The sequence below is a fragment of the Rhinopithecus bieti genome, unplaced genomic scaffold, assembly GCF_001698545.2.
Source record: "Rhinopithecus bieti isolate Rb0 unplaced genomic scaffold, ASM169854v2 scaffold_31527, whole genome shotgun sequence".
In the NCBI taxonomy this organism is placed as follows: Eukaryota; Metazoa; Chordata; class Mammalia; order Primates; family Cercopithecidae; genus Rhinopithecus; species Rhinopithecus bieti.
In genome coordinates, this window is record NW_016813959.1 from 2,022,591 (window position 1) to 2,034,691 (window position 12,101).

At 47.9% G+C, this 12,101-nt stretch overlaps 1 protein-coding gene across 5 annotated transcripts in view; it reads left to right on the forward strand.

Moving 5' to 3' along the window:
* The window catches only part of GAS7 (growth arrest specific 7), a 304,840-nt gene that overhangs the window by 163,655 nt on the left and 129,084 nt on the right, over positions 1-12,101 (forward strand). Inside the window, exon 1 of one of the 5 annotated variants that reach the window (XM_017849225.1) lies at positions 3,251-3,635. The exons of the other annotated variants lie outside the window; for them this stretch is intronic. Within the exon in view, the coding sequence (XP_017704714.1) occupies positions 3,633-3,635 (3 nt within the window). The 5' untranslated portion in view covers positions 3,251-3,632. Of the gene's footprint in view, positions 1-3,250; positions 3,636-12,101 lie in introns of those variants that run through there. 5 annotated transcript variants of the gene reach the window in all.

Consider the following 12,101-nt stretch of genomic DNA (forward strand, 5'->3'; position numbering starts at 1 on the left):
TTTTTTTTTTTTTTTTTTTTTTTTTTGAGACAGGGTCTCACTGTCATCTCACTCTGTCATCCAGGTAGGAGCGCAGTGGCATGATCTCAGCCCACTACAACCTCTGCCTCCCGGGTTCAAGTGATTCTCCTGCCTCAGCCTCGTGAGTAGCTGGGATTTACAGGTGCGTGCCACCACACCCAGCTAATTTTTTGCATCTTTAGTAGAGATGGGTTTTCGCCATGTTGGCCAGGCTGGTCTCGAACTCCTGACCTCAAATGATCCGCCTACCTCGGCCTCCCAAAGTGTTGGGATTACAGGCGTGAGCCACCTCACCAGGCCCCAGCCTCGTCTTCTAGTTGGGCTTGCTGTTCACCATTGCCAAGAAGCTGGGGTGGCTTTCCTCTGGGTGTACATGGAGAGCCTGAGGTGGTATATCTCATGATGGGCTTATGGTTCACAGGGTCTTTTGAGCTAAACTATCTCTGTGGGTCTCAGGTGTTTTTTTGTTGTTGTTGTTGTTTTGTTTTTTAAATCATGGCAAAATATACATGACATGAAATCCACCATCTCCATCTTTTTTTTTTTTTTTTTTTTTTGAGATGGAGTCTCGCTTTGTCGCCTGGGCTGGAGTGCAGTGGCCGGATCTCAGCTCACTGCAAGCTCCGCCTCCCGGGTTTACGCCATTCTCCTGCCTCAGCCTCCTGAGTAGCTGGGACTACAGGCGCCCGCCACCTCGCCCGGCTAGCTTTTTTGTATTTTTTTAGTAGAGACGGGGTTTCACCGTGGTCGCCAGGATGGTCTCGATCTCCTGACCTTGTGATCCGCCCGTCTCGGCCTCCCAAAGTGCTGGGATTACAGGCTTGAGCCACCGCGCCCGGCCATCTCCATCATTTTTAAATGTATAGTTCAGTGACTTTGAGTATACACACATGGTTGTGCAGCCATCATCACCACCATTAATCTCCAGAACGCTTCCATCTTGTACCACTGACACTCTGGACCCATTAAACACTAATTCCCAACGTCCCCTGCCCACAACACCTGGTCACCTCCATTCTGCAACCTGTCACTGTCTATTTGACTTCTCTAGGTGCCTCATAGAGGTGGAAGCAAATAGTATTTGTCCCTTTGTGTCTGGCTGTTGCACTGACCATAATGTCCTCAAGGTTCATCCACATGGTTGCATGTGTCAAAATTTCCTTACAATTAGCTGGGCATGGTGGTGCACACCTGTAGTCCCAGCTACTTGGGAGGCTGAGGCAGGAGAATCGCTTGAACCCAGGCGGCGGAGGTTGCAGTGAGCTGAGATCGCGCCACTGCACTCCAGCTTGACAGAGTGAGACTCCGTCTCAAAAAAAACCACAAAAAAACAAAAAAGAGAAACAAAAACAAAAAAACTGCCCTTCTTAAGGCCGAATAATATTCCATTGTGTTTATTTTACCACGACTTGGATTGTTTCTACCTTCTGGCTCTTGTGGATAATGTTGCCATGAACAGGCAGCAAGACCCACCCTTCAGGACCCTGTTTCAGTGCTTTTTGGTATATACCTATTAATGGAATTGCTGGACCATATGGCAATTCTGTGTTAATTTTTTGAGGAATTAACACACTCTTTTCCATAGGGGCTGTACCATTTTACATTCCCACCAGCAGGGCACAAGGGTTCCAACAGTTCTCAATCCTTGCTAGTACTTATTCTTTTCTGTTTCGTTGATGTTTGTTTATTTGTTTGTTTTGAGACAGAGCCTTGCTCTGTTGCCCAGGCTGGAATGCAGTGGCGTGATCCCAGCTCACTGCAACCTCTGCCTCCTGGGATTCTCCTGCCTCAGTCTCCCAAGTAGCTGGGACTACAGGCATGCACCACGCCTGGCTGAGTTTTGTATTTTTAGTAGAGACAGGATTTCACCATGTTGGCCGGGATGGTCTCAAACTCCTGACCTCAAGTGATCCACCCGCCTTGGCCTCCCAGAGTGCTGGGATTGCAGGCGTGAGCCATTGTGCCTGGTCTTGTCTGGTTTTTTGAAGAAGCCGTCCTAATGGGTGTGAGCTGATATCTCACTGTAGTTTTGATTTGCATTTCCCTGATGATTAGTGGTGTTGAACGTCTTTTCATGTGCTTATTGGTCATTTTGATATCTTCTTTGGAGGAATGTCTTTTGGTCATTTTTTAAATTGGGCTATTTGCTTTTTATTGCCTGGTCTATACATTTTTTTTTTTTTGGACCCAGGGTAACTGCAGTGCCTACCCTTTCAGCTATTGGTGGTAGTAACAGCAAAAATCCTAGCTTTCATTGAGCATTTACATCATCCACTAAGTGAAATGTTTCCATGGATGCCCCACCCCATCCCCTTTAACCTCTCACAGCAGTCTTTTGAGAAAGATATTGTGATCATCTGCATTTTGCACTTGGAGAAATTGAAGCCTGAGCCATTGCCCAGGGTCTTGCAGCTAGTAAGCAATAAAACAACAGCTTAGCTCTGGTCTGACTCCATCCTTAGACAATAGTACTTATTTTCTTCCCCCCACCCAAGGAGCTGGTATTGAAACCTCTTCATACATAAGTTTATCCATTTGCTTAATAGGGAACCTTCAGTCCTCAGGATCTTGGTTTCTCTAGAAAACCGTATTTAGTTCTATATAAAGAATCAGTTCCTAAAACCCCAAAGGTTTGCATCTGAAAGCAAACACAGAAATATGCGGCATTTTGAGTGCTAAATCGTCAGCTGCTCCAGAAAGCTTCCTAAACGGAATGATCCAATATATTCACCAAGGATCCAAGCCCCTGCCCACGCTCATTTAGTTGGTGGCTACAGTATTGCTCTTGGAGTCCAATCCTTTCTCCACTTGTAAGTAATGACTTTGTGATCCTCGGGCCCATTTCAGTGGAGACCCCGCGTGACCCTGTCTTTGTTCGTTAGCTGTCCAGGTTTGGTGGTGGCGAGGGCAGAGTGAAGGCAAGAGACCTTCATCTCGCCCCTCTGGAAGCACCAGCTTTCCACACAGTGGTTCTTTGGAGGAACATTCTCCGTTCCTTTTATGTGGGCTTTTATCTGGCCTTGGGTTCACACAGCTGGGGCCGGGGCCAGGGCCAGAGCCATGACTTAGGGTTGAGAAGAAGTTGGCCAAAACATTCCCCAGCAGGGCTTGGGCAGGCCCAGGAAGTCCCGCCTAAAACACAGTGAACAAAGCTACCCTTGTCCACAGGCCTGGGGGTGGGAGGCATCTGGTCAGTGACACAAGCTTGGCCATTGTTTGTTGTGACCTTAGCCAACGTTTTTTAGCTGAGAAAGGGGAAAAAGAGGGGGAGTGAAGAAAAAAATAAAAAAGAAGGTCTCCAGAAACATTGCATCTGGAAAGTCCAGGACGAGTTGTTGATTTCCCAGCAAGCACTGGAGCGGATTTGGAAGGAACTGTGCAATGTAGTGGGTTCTTTGTGAAAGAACAGCAATGAGCAAAGCCACAGGAACCTCCTCTGGGGTGCCCAGAGCACTGGCCCTGGGCTAGCGACTTGCCTCAGCTTCATTTCCCGCAGAGGCTGCCATGGAGAGGAAGCCGGCAGAGTCTCGGCACTGAGTCTGAGGGCTTCAGGCAGAACCCAAGACTCTCCTCTGAGGTAGCAGCCCCCAGAGAAGACTAGCTGCTCTCTGATGGTAAGAATTGATTTTTCTTGCCTGCAGATGTACGCTCCAGTTTGCTTTTCTCTGCATGTCCCTAAAATGACTTCACCATAGCAAAGAGGCAGCTCTGAAAACTGAGATTTGGGGTCTCACTGCTGAGCTGTGGTTGTCTGGGGACCCGGTGTGCTAGGGGGCACCTTTCACAGATCCAAGGCATGAGCAGGGAGAAAAAAAAAAAAAAAGACATGGGTCATTGTGTGAGAAATCAGGAAAAGCAGATGGGAGGAGGAGAAAGATTTATGAAGGATGTCTTGGAGAGAAAGGGAGTCTTGGCTCCCCTGGTTACCTGGGGAGCAGTTTTGTAGTTGGAGCTGTGGGATGGAGAAGCAGAGTGGCGACGTGATTTTAGTGGAGCCCAAACCTTGCTTCCTTCATGTAACTTTTTCCAAGTAAGAAACTTGGCTTCTGCCCACTGATCGGGCTTTTACCCCATGGCCCAGTTCTAGCTGGGACACTACAAGGCAAAAGCCATTTGAGGACTATAATGCTTTATGAAGGTAAGGGGGAGCTCCTGCGGTCATGCCTCTCTAGCAGAAGTACCTGCCCAGTAATGCACTGTGCTTCCAGGCTTGGCTGAAACATCTTTCCAGTTTGGTGGTGGAGGCTGCAACAGTGATGATGGAAACTCTTCCAGTACTTAGCGGTACAACAGCCCTTGTTTCACAAGTCTTTCCACCCCCACAAGTTACGCATCCATCTTCTTTCTTTGCAAAGTAGGACCTCCAAGAGAGTGGTGATCACTCTCTTGAGGCTCTGTACAGCTGTGAGAAATCCAGTTTGCATGGAAAGGCTAGCCTGTTTTGGCACGTGGTCTCCCTCCAGGATGCGCTCTCCCACCTCCCTGGGCCAGTCAGCATCCCTGATTCTGGCATGGCTTCCTGTTCCTACAGTGCCAGGGGAAAGGAGATGGTGCTTATTATCCAGGAGCGTCCTCTAACGGGTTAGTTGACCTAGGACAGTCCACAGCAGCGCTTCTCAAAGGTTACCATGCATCTAAACCACCTGGGGATCTTTACAATGTAAGATCCGGTGCTAGGGCAGGGCCTGGGGCTCTGCACTGATAGTCAGATCCCAGAGGACTTCATGCTACTGGTGCAGGGACCACACTTGGAGATTTGCTCCTGTGAGGAACCCAGACCAATCACTCAAGTTCTGACCAAGATGTGGCTGCCTTGGGTCTGATGGTAGAGCACTGAGAGTTCTGCCAGGCCTGTTTGTGGGTTGTGGCTGGGTGCTTCATGGGGATGGAGGGATTAGCAGAGAAGAACACTGAAGGGCATGCGAGGAGCTGGGAAGAGCCGAAGTCAAGCTCTTGGGAAAAGGGCATGTGGGGTGCAGAGGCTGTCGGTGGGCTGCCCCCAAGCTGAAGTGGACTGTGCGTTTGGGGTGTAATGTGAGCAGTCAGCCAGAAGTGCTAACTGCTAACAGGCCCAGAAAAATTCCACTGGAACCTGCCTTTGGTGCATCTGGGGTGATGCAGAGACAGAAGCCCAGGATTCCAGTTGCTAGGCAAATAGAGCTGAGACCACTCACGTGGCTCGGGGGAGTGTCAGGGAAGAGGTGGATGCATCAGGACAGAACTCAGTGTGGTGAGAGGTGGGAGCACAGAATCTGGGGTGTGGTAAGGTGGGATTCTCGGTGTTTGGGGCACAGCGCCACGTTTCAGGAACAGTCAGATGCCTCCTAGACATGATGCCCATGTCTACACTTGAATGTGACTTTTTTTCTCCTATTAAAATGGCGTGTCCTTAAAACATATATACTAATGCTGACATCTAGAATTATTGGACCAGGCACGGTGGCTCATGCCTGTAGTCCCAGCACTTTGGGAGGCCAAGGCGGGCGGATCGCCTGAGGTCAGGAGTTTGAGACCAGCCTGGTCAACATGGTGAAACCCCGTCTCTACTAAAAATACAAAAATTAGCCGGGCGTGGTGATGGGTGCCTGTAATCCCGGCTACTTGGGAGGCTGAGAGAGGAGAATCGCTTGAACCTGGGAGACTTAGGTTGCAGTGAGCTGAGATCACACCACTGCACTCCAGCCTGGGTGACAGAGCGAGACTCTGTCTCAAAAAAAAAAAAAAAGAATTATTAACTATATATACATACGAAAGCCCTTGGAGACCATCTGGTCCAACTTCCGTGTTTTAGAGATGAAGAAATTGAGGCCTCCCAGCAGAGATGAAAGAGGTTGCTCAAGATCTTCCAGCAAGACTGCTGCAGCTTTGGGGCTGGTACTCCAGCCCCGATTCCCATCCTGTGTTCCTCGCATGGTGGCACAGAGCAGTGGTAGGTCTCACACCTCCATAGCAAGGCCGTTGGCTGTCACCATTTGCCTGCTTTATATGCGCCAGCGGCAGCAGCTCCAGAAATGTTCATCGAATCAGGTTGGTGAGAATTGCACCCCTTACTGAGACTTGGAAACAGTTCCAGCCCTTATTAGACTTCATTTCCCTCCAGTGCTCAGGGTTCAGACCTCATCAGGAACCATCTCTCGGAGTCAGAAGTCTTTGATTAGAATCACTTGGAGCACAGGCCATAGGCACTGCAGTCCGTGGAATGAGTCTCTTTGGTGGGAAAATGAGCTGCTTGCATTTTCTTTTAGTGGTTGCGGGCCACTCCAGCCAGCAACTAGCGGCCACAAAGCCCGGCTAGCTGGATCACAGGTGCAGGCAGGCTGTCAGAAGCACCTACCCTTATACCATAATGAGCTCCAGTCCGCCTTCCTTTACAACAGCACTAACTCCCCGAGGAAGCCCACTTTTGCCCCCGGTTCATCTGCGGGCAGCAGCTGTGTCACTTGTGTTTGAAGTTTCTTTCTGGTGAGCAGGCTGCTTTACATGAGATACCGAATCTGTTACTGATAGAGCTGCAGCTTTGGACACTCTCTCCCTTGCTTCTGAACTTAGATCCATTTTGAATGCAATAGGATGCTTGGTGAATTTGGTTCTGGGGTTTTCCTCGGAAGTCTTAACTTTAGAAAGTTCCCAAAACAATGACATATAAGGCATTTTGGGGCTTTGCAACTTAATACTAAAGGAAGGCTAGGGAGGATATTACGTAGTCTCTCTCTCTCTCTCTCTGTCTTTCTCTGTCTCTCTCTCTCTCTCTTTCTCTCGTTCCCAGGCTTTTTCCACTGCAAAGGGAAGTTGACCAGCGATCCTGTAGATCACCCTACCAGGAACTTTCTAAGGAGTGTCTTAGGTGAATAATCCACAGAATATCTTTCAAAAGTGTTTTCTAGGTTAGGACAAGTGATATTATAAATATCAACAAGCGTGGAAAACCTAGGATGTATTTCAAGATCGTTAATCTTTAGGACGAAGACAGAAGTACTGAAGTCTATCCCAGCTCCTTCCTTTGACAAATGGGAACTTTTCAGCATTCATTGGCCGTAACAGTGACCTGTGGCAAAGGGGAAGAGAATCCCAACTGTTCAGCCTCCCCGTACAGACCTGAGGTCCTGTGCACTGTCACATACCCTGATTTGGGCATGCATTCCATTTCCAATTTTTGCTACATCGCTTTGCTTTGTTGGTATCTCAGACAAGCCTTTCTTTCCCACTGATTCTAAGTCAGATTTGGTTGAGTAAATGAAAGGGTATCTAGACCAAAAGAGCTGGAGGCCTCTTTCTCTTCAGAGCCCAGAAGTGTTTGGAGGGAAGCTTGCAGCAAGCAAAGCAATATTTCATGAAGATTTGTGTCTCGTCAGGCCTCTGTCGTCTCTTGTTTATGTGACTGCTGTTCTTGGAAGCTGAGCTGGACATTTAACTGCCTTGATATTTTCCTTGTGGTTTTAGGCTGTGTTACGAAAACCATCCCATGCATGGGTTATAGGACCACAGTGTTCGCGACTGGCAATCCCCCTATGTTACAGATGAGGAAACAGAAGCCCGGAGAGGCTAAGATAATTGCACACATCACATCTCGCTGTCTGGGAGCACAGCACCTTCGTATGCCTACGCCTGTGTGCTGTCTCCTAATGCTTTTGTCATCCTGAGTTGGGGGTAGGATATCAGAATGGCCCACACTATTTTTATTCTGCTCGGGAAGGGGGAGGAGGAAAGAAGCAACATTCCTCAACAGTTCATCAGGAAATGGAGAGTTTGAGTAAAATGTGTCTGTTAATCAAAAGCCGGTGAGCACAGTCATTCAGGTTTTCTGGCTTGGAAGCCGGAAGCTGGAACCGGCTACTGGGAGGAGACTACCTTGCCATTTAATAATTACATTTTTAATTGTACTGAAACATCAGAACCACAGAGACCTTGGAATGGAACAAAATGCAGGTTTTTTTTTTTTTTCCTAGGGTTTCCCAACCTCTCCAGGCTTCAAGGTGGGGAAGCAGTTGCTGCTTTCCTTACTATTTCTAGAACTGTTCTCTATATTTCAGGAGTGCTTGTGGGATGACGCCCCAGGTCCTCCACCCCAGATCCTGTGGTTCTAAAACACAGTCAAAAGGCCTTTAGGTACCTGCTCCAAACCCCTCTATCAGAGGCCAGAAGAGTGACTCTGATATTTGGTGGCACAATCACGCTGGTTCGTCAATGCTGAGATTCTTCCAAAACATGCTGCAGAGTGGGCGTCTCTCAGATCCCCATCATGCCGTATGGTGCCGCTGGGGAGATGCCACCAATGAAAAGGACCAGCCATCTCAGATGCAAGAAATGTGCTCACATTCCGAGTTTTCCTCATTTCTTCCTTTGTCTCCTCTGGAACCCTGTTAACTGGCCCTTCTGTCTTACACTGGGACAGCAGGTGCAACCACCATAAAAATCTCATTCTCCAGAGTCAAAGGAGGAAGGGTCATGCAGGAACAGGGATTCTGCAAGGCCCACATAGAAGGCGTTTCTTTTCTACCCTCTGCTGACCGCTTGATTCTTGGGTGTTTCAAGGCTGTGACATGACTTCTGACCCAGGAGGGGCCATCCAACTCATCCTTGCAGTTTGCAGGATCATTTGCAAATCTTTTCATCAATCCTTGTCCCCCAGAGACTCCGTGTTTCCAGCCTGGCAAGTTTCCCTGTGCGGGTTGAAGGGTTGACTTCCTGTATCCTTGCCGCATGGACTGCGCTGTAATTATGTTCATCAAAATTCCTGGTTAACCAGATCACTCCATTTCTTTATAGGGTCAGAAAATACAGAGTCTATTGTTCTGTGTCCTCTCCCCGCTCAGTCTTGACAAGTATACCCCATGAATTGACTGGCCCTCAGGGATGTGCTGGGGGCTTCCAGGGTGGCTGCGACTCTTGCCAGACCTACCAGCAGCTGGATAGGTCTGGAGTGTCCCAAGTGGTTCGGCCTTCAGACCCACGGCTGGGAGAAAACTCCCACGGCCCTAATGTCCACCTCTTAGGGTGGGTGCCAGTGACAACCACAGTGTGAGGCTTCTTCTTGCCACTTCGTAGACAGAGGACAGTGATGGTGTTGGTGGGGGGGAAGTAGCTAATGCAGATGAAGAAGAGTATGCCAGACACTCCATGGGGACTGGAGTTGCAACCTGGTTGGGGAGCCCAAGCAAGTCACTTTTGGATTCGTCCAAGGAGGCTGGTGGGGGTGGGCGTCTGATGTGAGCAAGTGGGGGATTCAAACCAGCGAGATATAGATGATTGCTGCCACATCCATTGTCACCCCATTCATCGATCTACCCCAAATAGTGAGGCCCGAGGACACTTGGACAGTGCCAGGTTTGGAAGAGGCCTGAGGACGTTTGCATCTACATGACTAAAGCCTCATTTGAGAAATTGCTTTTATGAATTCAAGGGGACAGCCCTGCTCACCAGGTGATTTCTAATAAGAAGGATTTGAGGCGACACGCAGAGGACTCTGGTAAAGCCTCCGACAAATTTTGCACGTAGAAAACTGGAAGAAAGGAAGGCGACCCTCCTGACTCATTGGCTTCTTGCTAGTAAGAGCTGCAGATGTGCCTCATGCACCTGACCCCCTTTTCACACGGGTCCAACCACAGTGCCACAGGACATGGTCATGCTCAGGCCCAGGCCCAGAAATAGCCACATGCTCTTCTCTGTGTTTTGGCCCTGGGAACCCTTTGAGGGCTTACGAAGCCAAACAGGTGTTTCAAATGAGGTCTTTGGAAAGCCCTGGGTTCCTACTGATTTTTTCCTTCAATCCACAAAGTGCTTTGGTCCCAACATATGTACCTGAATAGATTCCAGGGCTCGGGATTCCCCGTGGAAGCTGACTGCCCTTGGGGCCAATACAACCCGGTAGAGACAAGACTCAAAAGACTCACAGCACCGGGGGCTTGGGTCTCCAAGGCCCCTTCCCTCTGTTGTGTTCCCTCTGGTTGAGAACCTGTCAGTTTCTAGGAAGAGACAAGAGTGGACTTGAGAAACAAGGACAGAGGATGGATGCCAACTGGGCAGGTCAGGTACCTGATACCTGATATTTGGCAGGAGGGGCAGTAGGACATGGATGCTTCATTATTGGGATGGGAGGAAGGGCAACGTTTTCTTTCCATCTCCCTCAGTGTTCTCATGATCTCAGTGTTCCTCCTGCCTCTTGATCTCTTCTAGTACATATTATTTTTATTTTTATTATTTTGAGATGGAGTCTCGCTCTGTCACCCGGGCTGGAGTGCAGTGGCATGATCTCAGCTCACTGCAGTCTTCACCTCCTGAGTTCAAGCAATTCTCCTGTCCCAGCCTCCCTGGTAGCTGAATTACAGGCGCACGCCACCACGCCCAGCTAATTTTTATATTTTAGTAGAGACGGGGTTTCACCATGTTGGCCAGGCTAGTCTCGAACTCCTGACCTCAAGCAATCCACCCGCCTCGACCTCCCAAAGTGCTGGGATTACATGTGTGAGCCACTGCGCCTGGCCTAGCGTATTTTTTTAAGTGGAGGGTTTTGTTTTGTTTTTTGAGACAGGGTCTCTGCTGCTGCAGGCTGGAGAACAGGGTACAAATGTGGCTCACTGTGACCTCGAACTCCTGGGTTCAAGTAATCCTCTTGCCTCAGCTTCCCTAGTAGCTGGGACAAAAGGTGTGCACCACCACGTCTGGCTAATTTTTAAAATTTTTGTGGCGATGGAGTTGCTGTGTTGCCCAGGTTGGTCGTGAACTCCTCTACCTTGGACTCCCAAAATGTTAGGATTATAGGCATGAGCCACCGCACCCAGCCAGACTCAGGTTATAATTTCATTTTTTTTACAGTATATGTTGAGAATAGCAACATGTATACATGATTGTATAACTAGATTCATAATTACATATGCATTTCTGTAAGCTGCTTTCAGCGTACAGCTTGGATCCTTTTGCGCCATGATTTCTTCATTCTTCACCTCTGTTTGTCTTGTTCTTTCAGGCAGTTGGAGCACATCCCTTACGTATGTTTACTAAGGAGGACATGAGTCCTTGTCTCTAGAAGAATGTGTTTCTGTTGCCTTCCCTCGTGAAAGACAGCTTGGCTACCAATAAAGGTCTTAGTATTTTTCTTATGCACCGGAGGCATCTTTTGAGATGCGGCTATAGAGAAGTTTGAGACCAGCCTTCTTTTTATTCTTGCACTGGTCTTCCCACGTAAATGATTACAGGACTTTTAGCCTTATCTTTGCTGTGTAAATATGTTGTTAGGATATGTCTGCTTGTTGGTCTTTTGAAATCCACTTTGCCTTGAACAGCGTAGGACCTCCCGTGCAGCCCAGCTCGGGAACTTTCCTCTCCATCAACCTTTATTTCTTCTTTCTTTTCTGCTAGAGCTTTTCTGCTGGTCTCCTCTTCAGGAACAACCCAGTATCCATATCTTGGTTTGCTGTTCTGTCCTCACATTTGCATTTTTCCCATTTCCTTTGCATTCTGGGGAAAAAGCAGTTCTTGTTTGTTTTGTACATAACCAATTCACTTTGTTTGGCAGTGCTAATTCTATGTTTTATTGCAACCAATGTGCATTTTCCTTCTGTTACAACCTTTCAAACTTCCCTATAATTTTTATCATTTCCTGTTCCTTTTTTATACCATTTTGGCTTTTTTTTTTTTTTCAAACCAACTTGCCTTGTTTTGTTCTCTTACGAGATTTTGCTCTTATGTCATAGATGTTATATCTTCCTGCCCTTTGTTGAGGTTGCTGGATACTTTTCTGAGATGTTTCTTCTAGATATTATACGAGATCATAATGAAAAGTTTGTGTTTCTCTTGAGGCTTCTGGATGTTCTTCCTCAATCTATTTTCTGCAATAACAGTAAACGATACACATTATCTTGTCTCCCCCCTCCCCATTTGTGCAGCTTTAACAAAATACCTGAGACCAGATAATGTATAAGGAACAGGAATGTATTTGTTTGAGACAGTGTCTGACTCTGTTGGCTGGAGTGCAGTGACACAATCATAGCTTCCTTCCTTCTTTCTTTCTTTCTCTCTCTCTCTTTCTTTTTCTTTTCTTTCCTTCTTTCTTCTTTCCTTCCCTTCCCTTCCCTCCCCTTCCC